Raw genomic sequence first — 27,215 nt, 5'->3', positions numbered from 1 at the left:
CACACCACTTATTATCACACGCACGTACGCACGTACGCACGCACGCACGCACACCGTTGTAGAGAACCTGGCCAAATACCCTCCAACCCATTATTAGCATATCCACTGACAAGGAGAAAAGCTAAATATTAATAAATTTCTTTATTCTGGCTATCATTATCTATGGTGCAATGTAAGGTGTTGATAGTGAAGGTTCCTTGAAGATCTGCTTGAACCTTTGGTTGAACCACTGACTGAACCTTCCTCCAGGAACGCCCTTTCTCATTTTCTCCCGGGGCCTGTGGGAAAGACGGACTGTGGTAACTCAGAGACTCTCCAATTTGTCACAGGCTATCATATCAATTAATCATCTGTTCTCAAACTGAACCGCCCATGAAGAGCCGGGACAGAATTGGTCTCCATTTAGTAAGAGGATGGTCATGGTCTCTGACTTCGTTGACACATGTCATCGTATCCCAGTTACGTAGGTAGATGCTCATGATATGTTAATCACTGGATTGTATTTACTGGTATTTCCAGACCTCCACCATTCAGATGGAAATTGCGGAGTGCGGCGTAAAACACATTCTTTCGCTCATGGAAAAATTCAAAACTTTTAAAAGTCTGTTTTCGCAATATATACATTCAGGGCAAGCCAGTTTCACATCAACCTCTTCTAAAAACGTCCTTAGAAAGAGAGCTGCGTTTTACGCCACGTTTAGGCAATATTTTAGTAATATCAGCAGAGGTGGGCTTCATACATTGTAACCATCTGTGGAATCGAACCCGGGCCTTCAGCGTGACCACAGAACACTTTAACCACTAGACTGCCCCACTGCCCAACGTCGTTAAAGAGCACCCACGGTAACTTACAGGCACCAGACAGGTTCTCCCTCACTTCGCTCATGTCTAACATGTCTGTGAAGGTGACGACACTAGGGTGTCTGGGGCAGCTGGCGATCAGTCGGTCGAAACAATCCAGACCCTTAAACATATCCCTGAAACAGAAAACATTGCGAGTGGACACTGGTTGCCGCTAATCAGTCATTCAAAACCAGAAAGCAGGTTCGACAGCCGTCATCATGATTCTCACAACCATCACCATCATCACCATCATCAGCATTATCATCATCATCATCATCACCATCATCACCACCATCATCATTATCATCATCATCATCATCATCATCATCATCATCATCATCATCGCCACCAAATCCTCACCCATGGGTACATTGAGTGAACCCCATTTTCTAGTGTCCCCCGCCGTGATATTGCTGGAAAATTGCTAAAAGCGGCGTGAAACTAAACTCACTCACTCATCCATCCATCCATCCATCCATCCATTATCACAATCATCATCATTCACAATCACAATCACATAAAATACACTGTCTCTATAATGACCGCACAGCTTACTGACCTGCATCTGGTGCTGAGGGAGGAACTCGACGATGAAAACTTCTGTAGTTGACTGTTGCAGACAAGAAGCTCATCAGCCGGGTCTGCCACGTTGCAGGTGTCGCCAGAGTTGCTGTTGGTGGTGGTAACTAAACAGATGAAGGAGCATTAGCTGTAAGGGTTGGAGTGAAAAGGATGTAATATGAGGGGAACACCATTCTCTTGATGATTTCGGCTCAGTAACATCAATGTCATTAGAGAGTGAGCGAGGTTTAGCGCGGATTTAGACAGCATTCAAGAGTCACTATTCCAGTGACAAGTTACGCCATCGCCTCCATAACATTATGCCAGAACAGAAATAGTACGAACGCCTGAAGATACCGAGTGATTATAATTTTCTTAGCAGAAAGTAAAGATATCATGATATTAAGACACATAACTGACCTTCCACAGGTCCCTCATCGGGACCAACATCAGGAACGGCATTTGAACCTGAGAAAACATAAACGATAATACAATGCAATATAACAAGTGAAATCATCATCACCATCATCCATAGGACCTGTCAATGCTAAAATCATTATTTGCTATTGCTGCTGCTGCTGCTGCTACTACTACTACTACTACTACTTCTACAAATACTAGTACTACTCCTACTGCTGCTGCTACTACAACTACTACTACTGCTGCTACTGCTGCTACTACTACTACTGCTACTGCTGCTACTACTACTGTTGCTGCTGCTATTGCTACTACTACAAGTACTAGTACTACTGCTGCTGCTGCTGCTACTATTGCTACTGCTGCTGCTGCTATTAATACTACTACCACTACTACTACTGCTGCTGCTGCTATTACTACCCACACCACAATCCTTACTCCTACGATGCTCCGATGCTACACCACCACCAACATCTGCATCTCCTGCTACTTTCACTCCTGCTGCTATAACCACTTTTACTTACAGTGCCCATTAATCATCTCTCGTAGATTGTCAAGGTGCATAATTCTGCTCATGGCCATCACGTCTGGCTGGTTGGGACATTTGCTCATGATATCATCCAGACAGTTGAAGCCAGTGTTAGCCACCCTTGAAACAGACACAAACACAGTACGACCAGCTTGTCCAAACAGTCAAACTTGGCGTTACTTGGGGCTTTGGGGAAAGGGACCCTAGAAATGTCCCCATGTTAGTTACGTCATCCAATCTGCTCTTAACCAAGATGATGAGTGGCATGTTGATTTAAATCACTAGAGAAAGGTAAGTCCATTGTTCTCGGAGGCGTTTTATTAGCTTTTCTGATTATCTGACCTTGGACAATTATTTCTATTAAAAAAATATTGTATTTGTTTTGATAATATTCGTCATGCCTAATACATCACACGCGTATTAAATAAGCATGCCCTCATGGTGTAAGCCGTTTAGTCACTCTCTTAATGGCAGGTTTTTAAAATTAACTCAGTTAAGGTGATTAACCTAACCTGGGACTGAAGAAATAATCCGGTTTAGACAATCTGTCGCATTGTAGAGCTGATAATAGATGTAGAAGCTGTGGATGGGACTGAGATTTTATGCCGGTATTTACAACTTGCCAGATTTGACAGATGCCGGTTTTCACAGCTTCCACTGTAATTATTATTATCCCATGCTGTACGTGCTCATGGTTGGTCTTATGAAAGGAGGAGAAAGGTTGCATTTTGAGGTTTTGCAAATATTACAGATTGTGTACAATTTCATCAAAAACCCGTTCCCGATTTCCACGTGTTTCTCTCGCCTGGTTCACTCTCCAGCTCACCATCCCAGGATTCACCATCTCAGGAGCCTCCCGTCCCACAGTCAAGTAATTTAAATCCTCCCTCTCCCAGTGTTTATCAATTTCAATTCAGTTCTTAAATAACCTGAAGTTTTACAACTTACGTGTGGTTATATAAATAAAAAAATAATAATCGGATACAGATGGGCGGGTTTTACAATTTGGGTTGCATGATTATAGAGAATACACATACTTATTTTAGCTTCTTCTTTCTTATATTACATGCAGTAATCAAACATTTAGCAAGATTACACGCGTGTCTAAAATTCTTTAATTCATAACGCTGGATTAATTTAAAGACAGATGGATTTTTACAGCAATATGGGTCCATATAGTTCTGTCTGACATTCACACATAAAGGCCAAATCCAAACAAAGTGAAACTCTCGTCAGCATTATTGATATGCATTCTTTACTCGTATATTTATATATTTGTATATTTTTACATTCAATAGATAAAGTATGCGCAGACAAGCGAAAGTTAGTATTTTCTATAGATTCGTGGAATAGATTTTCCAAATCCTCCCGTTTCCAACGTTGGTCCAACAGACTTTCCCATCCAAGGGCGCAAATTCACACGTTTAATGAATAGAACAGTGCCCCGTGTATCCGAACACTTGTGTTTTTATTGAAATTGTCCGGGTAAACGAATTTTCGGATATCTGAACCACGGACCATATGTACATGTACACAATACCCCATAATGTCATCTAGCGTTAAATTCACCAACACCCACCCAAGTCCATGATCTCCCGACTACAACGTAAGTCCGAAGTTCCAATGTTATTCTAAGACTTACCCCTCAGTTAAACGTTTCATTCAAAATGCTACCCCAAAGCGCCGCTTTATTCCCAAACCTTTACCTTACTGAGATTTCCCGTAACCAAAGACAGCCCCAATGTGCCCACCAGACAAACAGTGCAAATAGACACAAAAGAAGCTATATACTTTACTTCCACCACTTTGTGGAGTTGAGAACAAACTGAATTGATTTTGACTAAACTAAATGTGACGTCATTTCTCCAAACAACGTTACGTAACGTCGTGTTGGTGGTGTGCGGTCCTCTGCATAGAGCTCAGGTCACAAATCAGTTGAAGTTAAGCGACGTAGGTTGCGGATGGTCTTTGGATGGGTGACCGTGTTTGGCAGTCTGACTCCTGAGAGTTTCTTGGACTTCTGTCCCACCCCACAACGAAGCAAATGTGATACATGTCTGCTAACCTTAGCCAAGTACGTTTCTTCCATATTGCCTCTGTTCATCCAGCAGAAAGTGGGTACCCGAAGGATAAGTGATGTGGCTGTTAACCTTCTTGCGCCTCATGGGCAGCTTGGGTTATCCAGGGTAATAATATCTCTGAAATCTGTTAGCGCTTCGAGCACGCTTCGGCGTGGAGCTTAGTGCAATATAAGAATCCATATTATTATTGTCCTCCAAATGTGCAGACAGACAGTTATGCAGACCCCCTGAGATAACAACCTTTATAGTTCAATGAACAGATTAGCTACTATCTGTTATCTTCACATTATAATGGAATAGACCAAATACAAAATGCAAGAGGAAAACTAAAGCTATATTATTTACTTTGAAAGCTGACCGAAAACACATTAACCTGACATTTGATTGCTGCAATATTTTCAAAAACATTTGGGTTTAACGTTCTCGTTCAACGAATTGAACAATATTGAACATATTGTCAAATGACATCAAAAGTGATTGGGGCATTTCAGAAATTGAAGCTCCTTCTAAACAGAAAAACACCAGTTTTTCATCAGGATTTACACCCAAATCTAGCAAGCAGCCACAGTTAAGACACCCTAACAATTACAACAAAAAATTGAACAAGAGTTTGGTACTTACATGATTCCATTAGCAGTTAAAATATGGAATAATATTCTATCAGCTATTAGGAACTGTTCTATCATTTAAATCTTATATCCATGTGAAAGGAAAATGTGCACCTAGATATCAATCATATGGAAATCGAAAGCTGAATGTTTTGCTGAACACAAGCCTGAGATGCATGAAGAGTACTCTTAATTATGGTGTATTTAGAATAAATATATAAAAATGACACATCATGTCAATGTGACATGATGTGAGAAAAGCTGTCATCACTCCCTTGCATACTAATCAAAGTAAACTCTTACAATATTCAGAAAGTATTGTTAAACTGAGACTGGTATGAATCTTATGTTACGTGGCAATGCCGTTTTCTGATAAAAAGGATGTTTTCAATATGTACATATCTATTTCTGCCATCTATCCATATGGGTCTAACAAAACAAACTTCTATTTACCCCAAATTAAACTTTTTCAAACGAACCTGTTTCAAGTTCACCCTACTCTGCTCATTGCGACAGTGGACTTCCACTATGCCTTAGGTGTTATCATAACTCACCTTCTAGTTCAATGTCTGTCAACCGACAGTCTGTCAAATGGGTGTCTGTCAATTGGGAGATAACTTTTATTCATTATTATCATAATGTTTCCTGACATTAATCACCCACCTACACATCTCGCTCAGATTCTTGTTTGGGTTTTGCTTTATAGTTTGCATGGGCTGGACACAGCTAATGAGTTGCCGACTGTGATCCGATGGGCAATTGGCATCAACTGAAATCAAGAAAATCACAGGCCTCTTAGCAGTCCTAGCAGTATTCTTGGCCAAAATGAGTGGAAGGCCTAAAATATCCATGTTTTATGAACTAAACGAATGGCGCCTACAGACCACAAATCACAACCGGTAAAAGTGGGCATTTGCTTTGTTCCAGTACAACCCAGGAGTGATATACAGCATATCTTACACGACTTTCAGAGCTCCACCAATATCATACATGAACTCAGTCTGTTATATCCACCCCAGACACTTTGAATAATGAAATAATATACATACATCCAGGTACAGACATTTATCACTTACGAAGTAAAATACACACCTCCTTGTCCAGGCGGTACCGTACCCGACGTACCTGTAAAAAAGCATGAAACAGTCATACAGGTGCGTTCTACGTAATGGGACGCTCCTCCTTAGAGAGAGAACATGATCGATTCTCATGGTGATGGCAATAAGGACATTTAGGTTTTGAACTAAAGCCCCAAAACTTTCAAGACAATACTGGAAAAAAGTCTTGACTCATAGTATTGAATACATAGTATGTTTTTCACCCATGGGCGTGATTTTTTAAAATCGCTGTCAGTTAGCGGAGTCAAGTCAAATCGAGCTGAAATTTGAGTCATGATACTTATTAACATTTCAGTTTTTCATTCATTTCCAACCTCCAAAACATTTATTCTGGACGAAATAAAACACTCTCTCCCATGGGCCTGTCCCTGCATCTTTATTTTTGCCAAATCTCTTGTGAGAGAGTGGCCACAGTGCGGAGAGTTTCTGGACTATTGTGAGTCCAGAATTAAATTGTGACGTGTTATACAATTTTGGGATCCTCACCAATAGTCTAGATTCTCAATCGTGGTCTGCCATTATACATTGCCTTTCAGATTCGTTTACATGGAAACAGTTTAAGTCATTTCTACGTGCAGACAGCATTATTTTCCTGTCCCTATTTGAAATCCCTGTTCTCAACGTTCCGGTGCAGCAATTCTTGATTAGACATAAAGATAGGAAAGTATAATAACCTGTCAATGGTACACAAAATCTGTTTTACTGTGCACAAGATTATATTAACTGTATTGGAGATGAAATATACAGGAAGAAAAAAGTATTGCAACACCGAAAATGTGTACCTATGAAAGTACTTCAAATAAAGCCATACAATTTTTGTTGAACAAAATAGTGAATATGGCATGTATGGAGCATCATACACAAATAACACTGTCTCAATGCTTATCTTGCGAGCATGAGAAACACATGAAGCAACGTACCCGTTCATGCAAAGCATTTCAGTATCTTAAGAAGCACGATATAGGCAGAATAAAAGTTAATTTGAGTGTCACACTACATTGCAAACAAACATTATAATTATGGTTATACTGAGCTATCAATACGTTTGTGCATATGATGGGACCACGACAAGTATCCGAAGCCAAACGATGGCAGATTATTGGAATGAAGGATGCAGGCCGTGAAACTGGCACGAAGAATTGGACCATTTTAGCACTGTAAGCCGAATAGTGAAGAGGCATCAACACACGAATGACGTCAAAGACCTGAAACGTACAGGACAACCCCGCTGCACATCCAGAGAAGATGCTGCAGCCTTTTAAGGCACGTACGGCGATCCCCATTTAAAAACAGTATTCACCTGCGACATGACAGGTTACCTAATCGACCCATATCCACCAAGACCGTTCGCAATCGTCTCAGAGCAGCTGGATACCTGGCTCCACGACCCATCAAGAGACCTTTGTTAATACCAGCACACTCGTTTGGCTTGGAGTCGCAATCGTCTGAATTGGAACCTGTGCACGTCACTGATGGTCGGTCAATGGCTTGGAGACAGCCAGGGACAGCATATGCTCAAAGGAGCATCCAGGAAGCTGTGCCACTTGACAGACAGTAGCGGGAAACCTTACCGGACATCGGTATCAACAGGAAATCTTGGACAGGGTTGTTGTTCCACATTGTGACAATCACACGATTCTGACAAGACCAGTTTACATGGATGATAATGCCCAACCGCACAGACCTCGAGCTGTCAGTGACGTTTTGGGATGAAGTGCCATCACTACTCTTTTTGGCCCGTTCATAGCCCGGATATGAACCCCATCGAGTATGTGTGGGATATTCTGGCCGTAGAGTACGTGAACGGGTACCTCCGGTTCAAAATCTGGCACATTGGGAACAGGCGCTGCAGGAGGAATGGCGACGTTTACTGCAACGTCTGATCCAACGTCTGATCCAGGGTACGAGGAGACATTATGATGTTATATATGAGGGGATACACAAGATATTGACTGTGCAGGAACTGTGATGATTACCCTTGGGTTAGAGACAATTGAAATTGCAGTTTGAAATTCCACCTAGTATTTCCGTTACAGCCATAGTTAATTGGGTAGCTGTATTTGTGAAAACTAGCCTTGTTTTGTTACAGAGATGAAATGCATTAAATGTCTCAATTTGAAAAAATTCACTTGTTATTCAGATTCATTGAAGATGATAAGGTTCACTGAAAAGATTTAGTCTGGTCTTTCATGCGCGAAATAACCACACTTCGAGTTTACACATGACTACTATGTTGACAATCGGGTGTTGCAATACTTGTTTCTTTATGTATATACATATCCTCTTTGTAAATTATATAATGATGCAGGAAATGTATAAAATTTAGTACTCATTTTGCATAATACAATTACAATCTAATACACGCCCTTTACTGTAAAGATAGAAATATTATAATATTTTTTTTCAATATGTATACATGAAACTAGAGCGGCTACTGTTAAAGCACAGACCTGGAATCTTTTATGTGCGCTTGTTTGGCCTTAGTCTGATCGTCAGTCTCATAATCAATGGATTTTCTGTGCATAGATCTGGAACCTTTTATGTGCGCTTGTTTCAACTTTGTAATTTGTAACTGACCTTTGGCCTTAGTCTGTTTGTCAGTCTGATGAATGGATTTTCTCTTCCATCATCTACAGACTGCCAACATCTTATTAACTAACATTAGTAATTAAACATGTCGAAAGGATCCGATAAAAAGAGCAGTAGTGCAGTGGCAGGGAGCCTGCCTATCACGCTAAAGGCCTAACAAATCCACGGTGGTAACAGCAAGTTTCGGATCCCGAGACATTTGCGAAACATTTTTGGACTCGATACTTAGATCCGCATTGTCTAAGTTCACTCAGCTAAAATGGGTACTCGTGAAGATGTGTTGGAGCGTTTCGTTCACTACGCCTAACAGCCAGCATGGCTATATAATCCTCAGATGAAATAGTATTGGAAAGTACGACAATGTCCTTTTACAGAGGATAGTAATGTACGTAGCACTGAGCAGGCAGTGTGCCTGGATATAAGTGCCACGTAAGCGACCATTACTATCACTAAAAGTCTTGATAACTGCTGGTGCATCTGTGTAAAAATAACATACTGACGGAAACAAATAAAGGAACACCATGGAAGTGTTTTGGGATATCTATTCTTAGATCTCCTTTCAAAGCGCCATTCAAGTCATGAGAACTGGAAATATTAGAGAGACACTTGAATCTTCCCGTGTTCTTATCTTTTTCATCTTTCAGTATATGTGTTAATTTATATTCTGCTACACTCCATTCACTTGGTGAATGCTCATAGAGCTAACCATCAAAGAAGAACACATTATTACCCCGGCTAACTCAAGCCCCCTGTGAGGCGCGAGAAAGTTAATAGTTACATGATCTGTCCTACAGGGTACCCATTTTTCCGCTGGGTGAACAAAGGCAAATGCATAAACATGCACCCTGTGAGTGGAGGAAGAGTACATACAGATGTCGTTGACCATAGTTCGGAGTCCATCCATGTTCAGGACGTTCTTAAAAGCCTGGACGTGAGGCGTGTGCTTGCAGTCATTCAGAACATCATCCACACAGCCAAGGGCAACGTTTGCAGAACTATTAAAGCATAGAAAAAATACTCAGTTTAGATTAAATCCATCGACGTTCTATGAACTGTCGTCTGTGCACACAGTTATTATCATAGGGCCTATTTATACAGACCACATGCCCACACAACTCGTATAATGAACGGATATTTCAGTTCAATGAACTGGTATTTTCCCCCTCGGTCATTGGACTCTAATCTCAGCGGCACATCGCATTATCAGTCTCAACTCACTGGGGATCATACAAAGTATGCGCAGACAAGCGAAAGTTAGTATTTTCTATAGATTCGTGGAATAGATTTTCCAAATCCTCCCCTTTCCAACGTTGGTCCAACAGACCTTCCCATCCAAGGGCGCTAATTCACACGTTTAATGAATAGAACAGTGCGCCGTTTATCGGAACACTTGTTTTTTTCTTGAAATTAAAAACACTAGGCGCACCGAGTGGGTTCATTGAGGTGCACAGGGTTGTGTACTGTACACTAGGGATTGTGATCACACTGAAATAATCTACACATAAATTTCATTCCAAGGGTTTTGCACCCGGTCACAGGTGGGACTGATCCCGACGCCTCAAGCTTGCTGAATCACTAGCCTAGTGCCTTTGCCAGCTCGCCCACTATGCCCCCACTTGGTAAGTACCTACTTTGACCAACGTCGGAGTACCAACACCGATGCACTAACCACTTCAGGAGAATCTCCCAATGAACAAACAGAATTGAGCTCATAAACGTGAGAGGCGACGGGAGGCAGAGTGGAATGTGTAGACGACTGACACTTAGTCTCTGAATATGTATAATTTTGACAGAAACAAAAAATACGTTTAAATTGAAAAGGAGCCCAGCGAGAAGGGACAATCAGAACCCGAGGAAATCTAGACTGGCTTCATGTAGGGCTTTAGCGTTGCAGAAACGGCTGGACTGAAGTTCATCGTCTGTGATGCACACTAGAACTGAGTCCTAAGTCGCTTTTGGCAAAAGTCCAGCAATATCACGTCGGGGGACACCAAAACTTATCTTCACACATTGTACCCATGAGGGGAATCAAACCAAGGTTTTCAGCGTGAAGAGCGAAAGCCTCAACCTCCAGGCTACCCTACCGCCCCAAGACACGCTAGAAATCTCCCGAGCTGCTAGCCAAGGCCATTGTGGGTCTTGTCAGCAAACATAAGCCGATGTTTGCGCTTGTAAAATATTCCACATTTAAAGTCCAGATGATTTACTCGTTACGTCATTAATTTTATACACACATCCCAATTTTAGAAGGGACAGTCCTTCACCCTGACGACACTTATTGCTGTTGATGGTATCGTGCACCATTCGCTTTCACATGCTGGCCAAAGATGGTTAAATGTCGTAAATGTCGTAAATGTCGTATTTGACGTCTATGGTTTACTTGCCCGCAAACTTCAACGTTGACGACCTGCGGGTTCAATTTCTCCAAGGGTTTCACGCAGGTCTGTATTCTGTCTTCATAATCTGCTGGACATTCACTGTCCCCTGTGAACGAAAATAAGCAAGGCTGAAAATGAACAGCCAATCGTGGTGTGTGCGTGTGTGCGTGTGTGCGTGTGTGCGGGCATGTGCGTGTGTTTTTTCATGCCAAAGGAATATTCCTCCGTGTCTCTGGAGGAGGCATAGGGAGGCAACTGCAAGACTAACTGCCACCGTTTCTGGGTGACCAGGAGTAAACATAAAGTGATTTTGGATATTCGGGTGTAATTGAGAATTTGGTGCCTTTGTAATGGTGAATACACGTTTAGCCTACCCGCAACAACAAACACACACTTACCGAGTACATAAGAGTACATTTTACCCCCTCAAGCCATACATATTAAAGAGTCGAACAGCTTGTAAGTGGAGACACATGAAACATCAGGCAGCATGATGGGAGACACTAATCAGGGGGGCTATTGCGTTATCGCGAACACCCGGTGTTCCTGATTTTCAGCGAACCATACATATCGTTTTCCGCAGCAGTGGCCATGAATTGTCAAACACTTAAAGGTCACATGCAACCAAAAAATAAAATATAATTAAAACACCATTATCACTTATTCATGACATATAATATACATTGCTGCATGTAAAAAAAAACAAACTTATAAGTGTACAATTGCGATTCAAAAGTGCAAATTGCACTTGGGCTTACTTCCCTTGAAACGAAGCCCTCGGGAGACCAAACCTAGTCATAACGGGTGCCTGTGCACTCAAGTGTAACGACGGCTTCCGACTGGCTGGTTCATTTGCTGATACGCTGAGGGCCATTGTGTGCACAGAAAGATGATCTGTTTGATGGGCATTTTAGAAGTATGGCGAGTCACAAGAAAGTAAGATTCTTTATGGATAACAACTCCTTTAATTGTACTTGATGCGCCGTTTCAGAGTGGATTCATATACTGTTGTCAAACAAGAGAAATTGTTATCCATAAAGAATGTATATAGTGATGTTGTGGTTGTGATGTTGTTTCAGAGTGGATTCATATACTGTTGTCAAACAAGAGAAATTGTTATCCATAAAGAATGTATATAGTGATGTTGGGTTTTGTGAATACATGTTCTCTGAAATTGCGTTCGATCCAATAAAAAATCATCTCAGTTGAGATGGTGAAATACTGCGTGGCTGGAAACTGTCATTCGTCCAAATACAAAGCAGGGCTTGAAATTGACAAGAGTTTGCACCAGTTTCCGTCAGATCCAGTCATCCGAGAAAACTGGATGTAGTTTGTCAGCAACCCACAGATATAAAAACATGCCATGTGTACAAGTATCACACCTGCCTAATTACATAATATGGGAGAGACAGGACTCGGGTGCACGAGTCATAAATCAATTTATTTTGTTTACTGCGTATAGCCTGATAGGTTCAAATTGCATGTGGCCAATGATTGAAGCTGTGTATTGCATAGTGTTTTTAGCAAACCGGCAGGCAGACATATAGGTGTCAATAAACAAGAGGCTGCTTACTACAATCAACAAGTGCTTTACGTAACGAGTAGATTATTTACTTGCTTGTGTACACAACCATGGTTAGACTACTGTTCACGACCTCATACTCCGGGTATACATACTGTTTCAAGCTCCGAGAACCTATTCACTGCGCATGCGTTATGAGCACAGCGCATCACAGCTGTTGAAACCACCTTTCCCCCCAACGCTGGGGGAAGTTTTATGAATCGTTTGAATTCCGATTTCGCAAGCTTTTATTTCATCGCGTTTTTTTCATATTTATAGGCTGAATAGGTATTTTTGATGATTTGTTTCAGTAATTGCATATCGAAAGGTATCAGAATCTGCAAAGCTGCGTTTTACGTTGCAAATGACCTTTAAGACCGGTTATCCACAGGCTTTGATGTTTTATGTTCATGTTACACTGTCATGCATACATCGTGATACTGTAAAACGGCAACATACACACTGTAATGCAGTTAAAATGTTATCCGCACATGATAATTCAGTCAAACGGTCATATTCACATTCTAATGCTGCAAAACGGGCGTAAACACATTGTAATGCAGTCAAACGGTCATATTCACATTCTAATGCTGCAAAACGGGCGTAAACACATTGTAATGCAGTCAAACGGTCATATTCACATTCTAATGCTGCAAAACGGGCGTAAACACATTGTAATGCAGTCAAACGGTCATATTCACATTCTAATGCTGCAAAACGGGCGTAAACACATTGTAATGCAGTCAAACGGTCATATTCACATTCTAATGCTGCAAAACGGGCGTAAACACATTGTAATGCAGTCAAACGGTCATATTCACATTCTAATGCTGCAAAACGGGCGTAAACACATTGTAATGCAGTCAAACGGTCATATTCACATTCTAATGCTGCACAACGGGCGTAAACACATTGTAATGCAGTCAAACGGTCATATTCACATTCTAATGCTGCACAACGGGCGTAAACACATTGTAATGCAGTCAAACGGTCATATTCACATTCTAATGCTGCAAAACGGGCGTAAACACATTGTAATGCAGTCAAACGGTCATACATACATTGTTAAGCTGTGAAACGGTCATACACAGATTATGATGTAAAACGACCACACACATTATGATTTAAAACGGTTATACACACATTAGTATGATGTAAAACGGTCATACACATATTGTTAAGCTGTGAAACCGTCATACACACATTATGATGTAAAACGATCACACACATTATGATTTAAAACGGTTATACACACATTAGTATGATGTAAAACGGTCATACACATATTGTTAAGCTGTGAAACGGTCATACACACATTGCTGTGATCGAAAACGGTCATACACACATTATGGTGTGAAACAGCCATACACACATAATAAAATACACATATTATTATGATATAGAGCGGTCATACACACATTACGATGCAAAACGGTCACACACATTATGATGTAAAGCTGTCATACACACATTGCAATGCTGTACAACGGCCATACAGACATTGTAATGCGATAAAGCGGCCATAGACACATTGGAAAGCTCTCATACACATATTATAGTGATGTAAAATGGTCATACGCACATTGCAATGCAATCAAACGGTCATATACACACATTTCAATGAAGTGAAACGGGTTCTTGTCAAACTTTCATACACACATAGGGCTGTTATCAAACGGTCATACACACATAGGGCTGTTATCAAACGGTCATACACACATAGGGCTGTTATCAAACGGTCATGCAGACATAGGGCTGTTATCAAACGGTCATACACACATAGGGCTGTTATCAAACGGTCATACACACATAGGGCTGTTATCAAACGGTCATACACACATAGGGCTGTTATCAAACAGTCATACACACATAGGGCTGTTATCAAACGGTCATGCATACGTAGCGCTGCTGTCACTCATTTGCGATGTTGTCAAAGTTGATTGTGGCTGCATTGGTCAACACCCTTACATACTGCAGATTCATTTAACAATTAGCCATTACTGCATGCCAAAGTACAAGTAGATTAGGGTGTAATTATCACACATAACTATGTCGTTATCTAGGCCTACCAATTGCACTAAGTATAAGGTCAGTACAGCAACAGTCTGTATGACCTTTCAGGCGGGAATACATACATTTTGCGTCATTCGAGAGTTCGGTAAGTTTAATGACAAAAGACAAACAGACAGACAGACAGACACACTGACAGACAGGCAGATCTTTCTTGGATATATTTGCTTCAGGGATTGTTTGACAGATTACGAACATTATGTACATGACTTTATGTCAGAACAGCAATAGCATTATCAGTAAACCAGGTATATAATTTACCCAGCAGAAAATTGAAGGTAGGGTGATGCTCTGATATATGACCCACCTTCATTAGGACCAGTTCCAGGCCCCTCGTCAGGACCACCTGTAGGACCCTCGTCAGGACCACCAGTAGGACCCTCGTCAGGACCACCAGTAGGACCAGCATCAGGACCACCTGTAGGACCCTCGTCAGGTCCACCTGTAGGACCAGCATCAGGACTACCAGTAGGACCCTCGTCGGGTTCACCAGTTGGACCAGCTTCAGGACTACCAGAAGGACCCTCGTTAGGACCACCTGTAGGACCAGCACCAGTACCTGCTCCAGGGCCTACACAACAGAATGGGTATCTCTGTTTTGATTGTTCAGAAATCGGAATCTGAAAGAAATCTTAAAATGGACTGTTCACAAGTTCCTAATATACTCAGGCCGTTTCATGGAGTTATTTCAGCTGAAGACCATATCTTCAGGAACAAATATGCTTCTGAATTCTGGTGTAGATGCTATCCTGGGATATTTTTCTTCCCACTGACTGTCATATTTTACAGTTCAGATTGTAATAATCATACAATTCTAAAGTGGGCAAGATATTGGTTAAGTTGAATGTGAAACAAACAAATGCTGACATATCTGAGCCACATAGCTCCTCGTCCGATCAATATTCAGCATTCTAGTCATTTGGGCCATCTCTGGACGACCACGACATACTCTCGCGTAGTCTTCCAAACAGTCCAGGGACGCTGTCACTGAGCTGAAACAAGGATACACATATCATCATCATCATCATCATAATCATCATCATCATCATCATCATCATCACCATCATCGTCACCGTCATCGTCGTCGTCCTCGTCGTCCTCGTCGTAGTCGTCGCGTATGCGTCGTCGTCGAAGTTGTCGCCAGATCGTCCTCGTCGTTCATGTCCTCATCTTCAAGAACATCATCGTCGTGGTCTTCGTCGTCGTCATATGGTTGTCGTTATATTCCTCGGTAGCGTAATAATAATCACAAAATGGATTTTTCACACAGTGTGTGGAAACGTTGGACAACTGATACCAGTTTCTGTATGAGCAGTTGTTCCCGCTCACCTGCATGACTCAGTTGCATCTGCCGTCCCGGATCCTATGTTCCTCATCGCGTTGCCCATATCTTCTACACATCTCTGGATTCGTAACATGAAGTCAGCAGGGCACACATCCTCCTCTTCCTCTTCTTCTTCCTCTTCTTCTTCCTCTTCTTCTTCCTCCTCTCCCGTCTCACCAATTTGAGGCTCTTCAGGCAACTCATTTGCCTCAACACCTGCAACAGATCAGTAGAATAAGGACTGGGGATGAGGGAAGACCTCCTCTTCAAAGGTTTCTTTTATTCTGTGTTTAAGCAGTTACTTGTCATTGAACCATACCTTCTTGTATAAAGTGTCACAGATATACAATGTTACTGTCATGCGTTGTACTATCATTACTTTCCACGCAGTCTCCCTGAGCAAATTCCCCGTCTGAATATATTCACACATGTATGCATACAGCTCCTTATTGTATCACATTTTGTGATTTCCGTAACTATACTTGCCTGTTCTGACTGACATATCGGTACGTCGACCGAATCTTTTGCACAGATCACAAATGATCTACAGGCCATTCTCACCACTTACAGATCATTCGCTTCAGAAAAAGACTATTCATTCCACTCACACACCGTTCTGTCCTTTCACAGACTTACAGACTTGCAATAGGTATCGTCGTAATGTCCCGATGTGATCGTGCCTATCGTCGAGCATATGAGGACATCGTTGCAACGTTTTGCTCAGACAATTCAGCGTTCTTCTAACTTTGCTGTAAACAATAAACATTCGACAGAATATTTTTACAATACGCTGTGTACACAGAGGGAACATAAAGACAAGATATGGTCATGGATGTAGCCATGACACTAATGTCTGCTATCGTCAGGTGCTGGGATATGTGAGGTATATTTTACTCAGTCGGTACTGAAACAGGGAGACAAAGGCAGATGTAGATAGAGAGTGCACATGTAACAAAGCCACCTGATATTGTCAGGTGTTGGGATATTTGACATATTCACTCAGTTCACTGTGAAACATATGGATCCAAAGGCATGGCTTTTCTGGATCACTACGAGATATTTACTGGCATTTTATATTCGATCTTCCCACAAATCTCTGCAGTCTGCTAGCACATCTTGCTATTCTATTGACATCATCAGGGGAACATCGTGAACGCGGAGCAGGATCCGTTGCCAGAGTATCTGTTTCAGAAGCTACTGTTTCAGGAACATCTGTTTCAGGAGCTTCTGTTTCCGGAACATCTGTTTCAGGAGCTTCTGTTTCAGGAACATCTGTTTCAGGAACATCTGTTTCAGGAACTTCTGTTTCAGGAACTTCTGTTTCAGGAGCTTCAGTTGGCACATCTGGACCTAAATAAAATCGACGCATTAAATTTGCCATCACACAATAACGAGATTTAATGCCTTAAATACAGAATTGGAAAAGGAAATTGGTTCTGGGCTGGTCCTGAATAACATGGTATTGCTCGAGGGCTCCTGTCACAGAAAGGAATGCGCGTCCTGACAGTGATCATTTTCATAAATCTTTTGACAGTCAATCACTTTCCAGAATCTGACGATTATGTTTGCCTGTATGGATGTAAATATGTGAAAGGATATTGAAGTCTTTGATGCGGGTAGTATACCTAGAGGGGAACGATCAATGACAAGGATCTTGGTGGTACGCAGGAGCTGTGATCGAATATCGAAGGGAAACAACTTTTTTTTGCGACAACGATAATCTATTGCGATCAACTGTTGCAATGGGTTTTTTCTCCATAAATTGTCTCATTTAAACTCACGACCCAAATGGATTGTACAGTTCATATGAAATAAAAAGAAGCTGAAGTAGTTTCAGTCTCTTTTAATTACTGACAAGAAACTTGAAACCCAGATCAAGTCAACAGTTAAAACATAAAGTCAATGAAGCGGCAAGTCTGAGCTCAAACATCCTGTATTGAACGGAAGTCAGTTCCTAAACTATCTGCCTGGACCTATTTGAGGAAAGGAGGAAGAAGAAGTGCACACTTTTGAAAAAGGGGGGAATGGGGTGAACATTCATTTTCACTCGTTTTCACGGATCATATAACAAACTTTCAGGACAAAATGTGGGGTGGGATATCGATATATCGATAGCTTTTCGTATCTGCCATCGATTAATTGCTACTGGAGACACAACTATTGTAATCCATCGATGGTCCGATGCATGGTTACGGTCTCAGTAATAGACCTGATGAATCCATGTTGCCATGGCTCGTGTGAGAATTTAGCATGATAACAGTTATATGCGAGTTAAAAGATGCACTAAAGCAATCGTTGCGATCTATATTATTAGTACAACTCGTTGACTATGTGTTGTTGCAACATGTCGAAACTGGATAGCTTACGTTAACTGATGTTCCTGCATGTTTCGGAGACTATCATGCAGGTATGAATGACCGCTTGGTGATAAGAGCCTCGGTGTCTTGAAATGCAAACATTGGGGTATTGGGGTATGTTTTCAATACAATGTAAGTAAAAGAAACCTTTTAGAGATCATATTGATTCTTAATATACTTACATTTTTGGTTGAGGCTATTCTGAATCATCACCATCTGCCCAGTCATATGTACCTTCAACGGTGGACAGTTTTCCAAAACCCTTTGCATACAGATAATCGCCCTCCTGCCCTCCCTGTAAACAGACAAACAATAAGTTAAATTGATACATTGTTTCTGGACTGCGTTTAAAAGAATATATTTTTATGGCATGAAAACACCGAAGAAGGAGTGAATGGATTATATGTAGACGGGTCCATGGATCATTACAGAGGAGTCAAAGGATTAAGTACAGGTGATCCCATGGACTGTGCACATATGGATATTTGGATAATTTCAGCGGAGTCCAAGGATCATGTACACAGGATCCCAGGGATTATGTACACAGAATCCCACGGATTATGTACACAGAACCCCATTGATTACGTACAAGGGAGTCCGTGGATTGTGTACAGAGGTGTACGGGATAATGGCGACGAGTTGATGAACTATGTACATGGGGCTAGGGATAAAATAGATAAGATGACGTCATGAGCAGTCCATGTTTTTCTTTCAGAGAAGACCGTGATTGTTTATTGAGGAATCATTTGACTGTGTTTTGTCGAAAAAAATGTCCATGAGTGTTTTTGTCGTTTTTAATTGCGGTGTGATGTCGTTTGAGATGTCGTTCTGTGAGAAGACAACCTTTTAGCACACAAATCGTGTCAACACTATTTGATTGTCATATATAATAAAAAAATGCTTATGACTGAGCTGGAATCGCAAAACGTCTTACGAATCATTAAATATTCTTTTGGTTCTTTTTTGCAGATCTTGTTGGCAAAACTCAAAACTCATGATATTGAGTTTGTACGAGGTCTTTGAATGGCAACTAGAAGTAATGCGAGATGCGACAAACACAAGGAACAGACTTTTTATAGGCAGCGATTTCGTTATTATGAGAACCCCGATGAAGGAGTTTAGGATATACTCCGAAACGTTGTGTTTCTCACATTGTAGAACGTGGCATTTACAGAACCCTTCATTACCAAGTGAGTACATCCATAAGTTATTGATTGATAAACCAGCCATATATACAACGGTCAACGTTCGGAACGTTACAACCCCATCCCTCCTCATCCCTCCAAGCCCCCCCCCCCCCCCCCCCCCCCCGATGGGCCTTAGCCACAGATCTGCATTGTATTATTTGACCCAATCCATTCCTCAGCTGGGTAGTCCAGTAGTTAAAGCGATCGCTCGACACACTGAAGGCTTGGGTTCGATTCTAAACATAGGTACTATGTGTGAAGCCAATTTCGGGCGCCGCTCTGTGATATTCCTGGTATATAAACTGTCTAAAAAACTGCACTCACTAACTTACACCCAAAGATTAGGTCACACGCACCTGCAGACATCGTTACGTGCTCCGTCACTTCCTATTCTGTTCAGTCTTCCATTACACGTCGCTAACTCCATCGCGGCATTCCGTATACATTCTTGGCCACGACTCACGCTGGCTGGAACAGAAGACACTCCTTTGTGTTACACGCTATAATGTAAATATGTGGCTAATTGTGTAGATCGATGCTCATGTTTTTGATCATTAGATTGTCTGGTCCAGACTCGATTATTTACAGACCACCGCCATATGCAGGAATATTGTTAAGTGCAGTGTAATACTCACTCACTATGTGGAGAGATGAAATAGTAAGTGTGACATATAAGTATACACCTTCATTTATTCAAGTTAGATTTCTGTAAATCGAAAAAATGCAATTTTAATAAATTCCATATGCATATTTTTTGTCTCTGGGAACTGTTTTTTACCCATGTCATGTGATATTTCAGGCTACAGATTTTCGAAGCTCTCTAACATTAACTTACGACCATCTTCGCTCAAAGAGAGCTCCAAAATCATTGCTCTAAACCATATCCGAAAGACGTCTAAATCGTCTTAAATCGATTTAAATTTATCTGACTGAAACTCGATTCTCTTTATCATGCAAGTGAACAGGATACTCCTTTATCATAGCTATACTCCTCCTTTCACAGACCTCTATGTCAACAAAAATCAACAAACATGTTGGCGCGTGATGGAATAGTCAATGAGTGAATGAAGTTAGTTTTACGCCGCTTTTAGCAATATTCAAGCAATATCACGGCGGGGGACTCCAGAAATTGGTTTCACTCACTGTATCCATGTGCGGAATCGAAGCCAGGTCTTCAGCGTGACGAGAATCCTTTAACCACTAGACTATACCATCGCCCTAGGAAATGTTTTGTTGTTATTGTTTGTTGAGTGTTGATTGTATGCATATGTAGCTTCATAATTGGGGTGCACCCTAAACCACTGACCACTGCTTTGATGATATACTATTCGTGAGAAATTAGTCCGTCCAGTGACGAACATCGTTTCATACGTTATCGAATGGTCTCATGGTTGTCAGTTGTCAGTAAAGAACCGACAATCCTCAGAAGATCCGATCTGACTTTTCCCAAATTAGCTATTTACGACTGTCAACAGCCAAGCATGGCTGTTCACTGGGTCCAGTCTAGTAAATTGATTTCTGGCGATCTCGCAGTTTTGAGCCAGAACTGGTTCTTAAACGTACGCTTGTCACAGGAAATCTGGTGCCGGAAGTAAGCTGGGACACGTCTAGTATATCCAAAGTTGGCGTGCGCAAAGTACCGGAAGTAGCTAACATGCCATACTGGGGGCATATTGGAACAAGAACCTGAACCTGAAACAACGCGTTCGCGTCTGTCTTTGAATCAGACTTAAACCATTTGTTGAGATATAGTCCAGAACAACTTGCCAGCGGCCATTTTGCATAACCTGCATTCGTCAAGAATGATAATATTGATAAGCATAATTCCTTTATCTAGGATGACGAATGCAACCTTTCCGTCATATCAATTGGGAAAGTGATTGCTTCTGTTAAATAACACTTCCTGCTGTTAACCTTTTTCATGGAACCTCGTATACGGCGGTCAATTATATGCTGAAATTACCGCAGTTAACGGCATGAACCATTGTGAAATACTTTAATCTATGTTGAAATTGCTTGCATATATTAATGTATGCATTCATTTCAACTGGCGACTTATGATAAGTGTATCCAAAATAGAAACCTTTACTTGGACTGTTTATCAGAATGACTGAAGTCTTTCGCGGTGAGAGAAAAAAAATGTTTTAATGCGTCCTAGGAAAAATACATTACTTTCCGTACTTGATGGTGACTGTACACCAGGGATAGTAACTTCAAAATGGTACTAGCCTGAAATGGATTTAACCAGACCAGACAATCCAAAGAAAATAATTCAATTTCTACTGATTGTTTTCCGCTGTTTTTGTGTCAATATATATCAACGCAGTGCTTTGATCTTGCGATGTGATAGTTCAATGTTCAAACTGTAATTGTCAAGTCAACATGTAAAGCTCTGCTTGCTAAAAGATACAACTGGCACATATACCACTGATTTTATCATCAATACAGAGTTCAATAAGATAATGTAACTAATTTGAGAGAGTTCACTTTTCAAATTATAAAAATAACAAGTGCAATATTCAGGTCTTTCGAAATATCAAGGAGACTTACAGGCAAACTGTTCGAGTTTTCTTGTCCTTTTAACTGTAGCATAATGGCTCCAAACAAGAAATGAAGAATGGTGTTAGACACAGTGACTTCTTAACTATAAAACTTTAAATTCTGACAATGTATGTAAGCGCAGTGTAAAAGCACAAACACGTCCTGTTTTGATGCCATAATTTGACAATTTTACAGACAAACTGATCCAAGGTTGATCTACTAGCTGATTGCTGTGAAACAATTTGTGACTCACCCAGTGCTGACAGTGCAAGAAAGACGAAGTTGTACAACATTGTACCTGAAGCTCCCAACGTGCGCACCAAGGGTCTTGAATCACTGCTGTGTGAAGACCTGCGTCAGCTTATACCCTAATTCTTCGCCACAAAGGTCAATCCTATATTGGAGAGCTCTGTCGTGACTGACATTATGGTTTATGCATTCGCAAGGGCGGATACCGACATAGTTTACAACAACGTGAAAAATTACGCTCTAACCTACTTATGTCATACAATAGAGTTACAGTTAACTGACTGTGTAATAAAAGCACACTTGGTCTGCAGCAGCCTATCCTGGGTGACAAGAAGTGAATGACTGGACCGGGTGGTCAGAATCGCTGACATGTCAAAATACAGCAGTTGCGTGCATCGATGCTCATGATGTTGATCACTGGATTGTCTGATTATTTTCAGACTGCCGACATATAACTGGGATATTACAAATAAACGTTTCTACATTGTTGATGTTTTTAAGTCTGCTTTAGGTTTCATTTTTTGTACTTTATAATTCAACTCTATTGATGGAGGCTGTACTTGAATAACAGCCAGAATTACCGACATCCTCACCTCAGAGGTGTAAAGTTGCAGAACTCAGGGGATCGTGCATGTAAAGAATCAGTGAAGCGGATGATGAGAGAACTCAGTCATGTGTAGAGATGTGCAGGGATACAGTACTTTAGTGTCTAAAGGATAGTGTCTGATGGAATGTGGATGGGAGTTTTTAGTAGGTGTGACTATATGTGATGGTCTATCGAGGCAGTCCAATGGACACGTCCAGAGATAGTATTATTGTTATGAAGGATTCTGAGGATAGTGTATTCAGAAGTATGTGTATATGATGGTCTGCCAAGGTTTTTGTACTCCCGAGTCCGGGGAATATGTTAGTGTGTCAAGGATTCCAGTTATAGTATATTCAGAAGTATGTATATGTGATGGTTGCCGAGGTTGTCCGTTTTTATGGACGTATCTGGGTATAATATTAGTTAGCAATGGATTCCGAGGACAGTGTACATGTGATGATCTGTCGAGACAGTTCCTTTGTATGGATCTGTCAAGGATAGCATCAAGCAATCAATACAAAGTGTAGTTTTTGGTATGCAAATCATGCATTGAACCCTTTACTTCAGAAGAAATATATCTTCCGCGTTTTCTGCATATGAATTCGGTCTTTAACGAAGGAAGTTGATCAGTAAGTGAAGACATTGTGGCGGCAGTGTGTGCATATGTGTTCCTAAAAACCGGGAGAGAGAGAGAGAATCATACTCTGATGGAATTGTTCATGATATGTCTTTGTGGAAGAATTATGACTTTTGCCTAGATATACAAATTTTGTAATTTTGTACATATTCTGTAATGGCGCCGTTTCGACATAGCTCCTAATGCTGTTATCAAGCAAGTGATGATATTGTCATAATTCTTCGTCAGCTCAACTTCTAAAATGCCCATTGAAGACGTAATTTTTGTTATTCTAATTAATCATTCCAGAAACATTTCTTTCAAATTTCAAGTACAAACATTCCCAAGGGATAAACACTCCCATTCAAGTCTTTACAACAAAACACCAAACATTATCAATCAGATGCGTCTTAGATATTTGTCTTTCTCTTAAACAATATCATGCCGAAAAGTGTATTGAAAATCAAATCGTTTTTCAAACTCACTATCATACTACGTTACTAACATGTACATGAATAATTGTACAGGAATAATGGCGAATGGGGGTTCAACTCTACACCAGTCTGCTACACTTTATGCTAGTGGACCCGTGAAGATCCGCGATAGAATAGGTCTTCAGCAACCCATGCTTGCCACAAAAGGCGACCATACTTGTCATATGAGGCGACTAACGCGATCGGATGCTCAGGCTCGCTGACTTTCTTGATACCTGTCATTGGTTCCTAATTGCTCATGCTGTTGATCACCGGATTGTCTGGTTCAGACTCGATTATTTACAGACCGCCTCCATATAGCTGGAATATTGCTGAGTGTGGTGTAAAACTAAACTCACTCACTCCGTTATACTAGTGAGTGAGTAAAGAAAAAACAATTTCTATGGATAGTCAACTTTAATACTTCAATGACTGCGACGTCGGTGTACGTACAAACACCGTTATCAGTTATCAAGGAAGCACCTTCGTCGCACTTATTGCAATAAAGAAGCTGATTATCAATATAACCTGTACAACTTCTTAAATGCCTCTCTAAAAACTAATGAGTGAGTAAATCAGTGAGTGAGTAAAACATTGTAACTAGAACCTTCAGAAGAAGTATGCTAGTCTAAAGTCATTTCATGTATGATCAAAGTATTAAACTGATTGTATGTTAAAAGTACACGATTACATGGCTGATCAAAATGCGATTAATTGTATGATCAAAGCATGTGATTTAGTGTATGATCAAAACATGCCATTAAACGTGTGGTTACTTCATGACATTTACATACTTGTGTATGATCAAACAATCATATTAAATGTATGATCAAAATATGAAATTAAATATGTGGTCAAAGTTTGCGATCATATGTGTGATCAAAGTATGCCATTAAATGTACGATCAAAGTACGGTTGCATTGCTGGAGAGTACAAATTATGGGCACGAAAATCTGAGGGAGATAAACGATTCTAACTTCGAGCAGGACCGAAATTGAGTGAAGTTCCGTGGAAAGCCTTTTTTTGACCCGATGACTATTTCAGGTATTTTAATCAAGGTCGGGGTTTGGATGAAACTCCATTGCTCCACACATATGAAATGAGACACGGCAGACATCGGACACTCACTCACTCATCCAATCACTCACTCTTCAAGTCACTCATTAAGTTACACACACTCTACCATCAAAAACTCCCCTATCTACTCACTCACACTTCCACCCACCCACTCACTTTCCGCTCACTCACTCGCTCGCTCACTCACTCACTCACCCATCCACTCATTCACTCGCCATTTTACCAACTGAACCACTCACCAACTCAGACTTTCAACATCACCTGTGATGATCCAGCCACAACGATCTGAGGTGATATGGTGATATTCCCAGGACGGATAGAGAAACCAGTATCCTAATTACCGCCTACTCACATGTCAGAATGAATGTCAGACCCAACAACCCAACATATGCATGTATGATAACTTAACTCTACTGGACTAGCATGTTGAAAAGCCGTGCTCTGCCAAATACGATATGCATATGTCAAAGTGCGAGTGAGTGCAACACATGTATGAAATATCCCAACTGCATGACGACCCAGAACCATCTGGGATCCTAAAGGTGTGTATGTGTTACAGCCAGACTGTGAAGTCGGTCATTTCGTGAAATGACTAAGAGGGTCAGACATTTCACGTCATTTTGTGTAACAACTATCAATATACTTCAGTCATTTCATAATTTCATGTCATCTGTATGTGATGGGTTCGTTTGGAAGTTTTAGTCATTTCACGAAATGACTGATTTAACAATCGGACTGTAACATATATACCCTGAGGTGGGGAGTGACCAAGGACATTCCCGGGAATCCATACAAGGATGTGTGATTATTCTAGCTGACCCCTCGTGCTCTATAATTGAATGAAACGAGCCATCAAGCTGTTAGGGTCAATGGGAGTCTCATGCATCATTGGTGTGGATCGCTGCTCATGTTTTCTGGTTGCATAATCTCAACCATCGCCCACTGCATTTATTGTTTTGAAGATGCGGGCAATAAATACGCAGTAAGTCTTTCGTCAAAAGGTTATAACAGCTGCCCGTTTTATAAGCGCATTTTTGCGATTGTTGTTGTATTCACTTAGGAAAAGTTTCTACATGAACTGGTATATGCACTGAAGTGTCTTTGGATCAAGCGTCTAAATAGCATCATTATTTGACCAATTCAGCAACGTGCATACGTGCAAGCATCCTTGTTTATAGGACCACTTCCGTGGTGTAGTGGATACAGCGTCCATCCGGAGAGCGGAAGGTCGGGGTTCGACCCCCAGTCGCTTCATACAATATACTTTGGCACTTGTTGGTCTCAACATGGCGCTCGGCATTAATGGCTTCAACGAGGACTGGTCGGCTTGGAGTCAGTACAATGTGTCTCAGTGGGGTATTACTGCTTAACTGCAGCATGCTATCTAAGGGAGCTAGCACTGTAAAACCAGCTCGAGAGCTACATGTAGTACCAGCAGCCGCACACCAGTGCACGTCGTCATCTGTGCAAAATATTCTTAAGTGCGTCGTCAAACCCAATTTCACCTAACCGCATCATGTATGTAGGCTGTTTTGCTACGATGACGTGTCAACCAAGTCAGTGAGCTTGACCATCCTGTCTCGTTAGTCGCTTCTTACAAGCATGGATTGCAGAAGGCTAATTCTAACCCGGATCTCTGAGAACGGCCCTATGTATTCATTCTAGAAACTGCAAGTCAACATAACCCTGGATCCCAGATGGTTCTGGGTCGTCATGCAGTTGGGATATTTCATGCATGTGTTGCACGCACTTGACATATGCATATCGTATTTGGCAGAGCACGGTTTTTCAACATGCTAGTCCAGTAGAGGTAGTTAAGTTATCAGACATCCATGTGTTGGGTTGTTGGGTCTGACATTCATTCTGACATGTGAGTAGGCGGTAATTAGGGTAGTGGTTTCTCTGTCCGTCCTGGGAATATGACCCTTTTAGTCAGTCACAACCCTTGTAGAACTGCAGCCACGACTGTCCATGTGTCCATCACCTCTCATCGCTGCGACTGGAGTAGGCGGTAATCATAATAATGATAGCATACTTGTAACGCTCATAT

General features: G+C 41.1%; 1 protein-coding gene across 2 annotated transcripts; it reads right to left on the bottom strand.

Moving 5' to 3' along the window:
- Positions 1-126: 126 nt before the first annotated feature.
- LOC137268040 (uncharacterized) lies at positions 127-22,531 on the bottom strand. Of its 2 annotated transcripts, XM_067802541.1 has the most exons (18): positions 22,418-22,531; positions 19,980-20,091; positions 18,619-18,731; positions 17,144-17,429; positions 16,716-16,828; positions 16,085-16,295; positions 15,623-15,747; positions 15,222-15,326; positions 15,063-15,173; positions 11,131-11,230; positions 9,617-9,741; positions 6,132-6,164; positions 5,703-5,808; positions 2,346-2,470; positions 1,825-1,872; positions 1,403-1,529; positions 853-977; positions 127-278 (listed from the first exon to the last, which is right to left on the bottom strand). In XM_067802541.1, the coding sequence occupies exons 1-18, from the start codon at positions 22,455-22,457 to the stop codon at positions 262-264; spliced, it is 2,022 nt and encodes a 673-aa protein (XP_067658642.1). In that variant the 5' UTR covers positions 22,458-22,531; the 3' UTR covers positions 127-261. The 2 variants fall into 2 exon arrangements, with proteins under 2 accessions (XP_067658642.1, XP_067658641.1); XM_067802540.1 differs by having other exon boundaries at positions 15,063-15,326.
- Between the last annotated feature and the right edge of the window lie 4,684 nt (positions 22,532-27,215).

This window comes from Haliotis asinina, chromosome 16, assembly GCF_037392515.1.
Source record: "Haliotis asinina isolate JCU_RB_2024 chromosome 16, JCU_Hal_asi_v2, whole genome shotgun sequence".
In the NCBI taxonomy this organism is placed as follows: Eukaryota; Metazoa; Mollusca; class Gastropoda; order Lepetellida; family Haliotidae; genus Haliotis; species Haliotis asinina.
The sequence above is the reverse complement of the archived record's forward strand: the minus strand, read 5'-3'. Positions and strand labels throughout refer to the sequence as shown.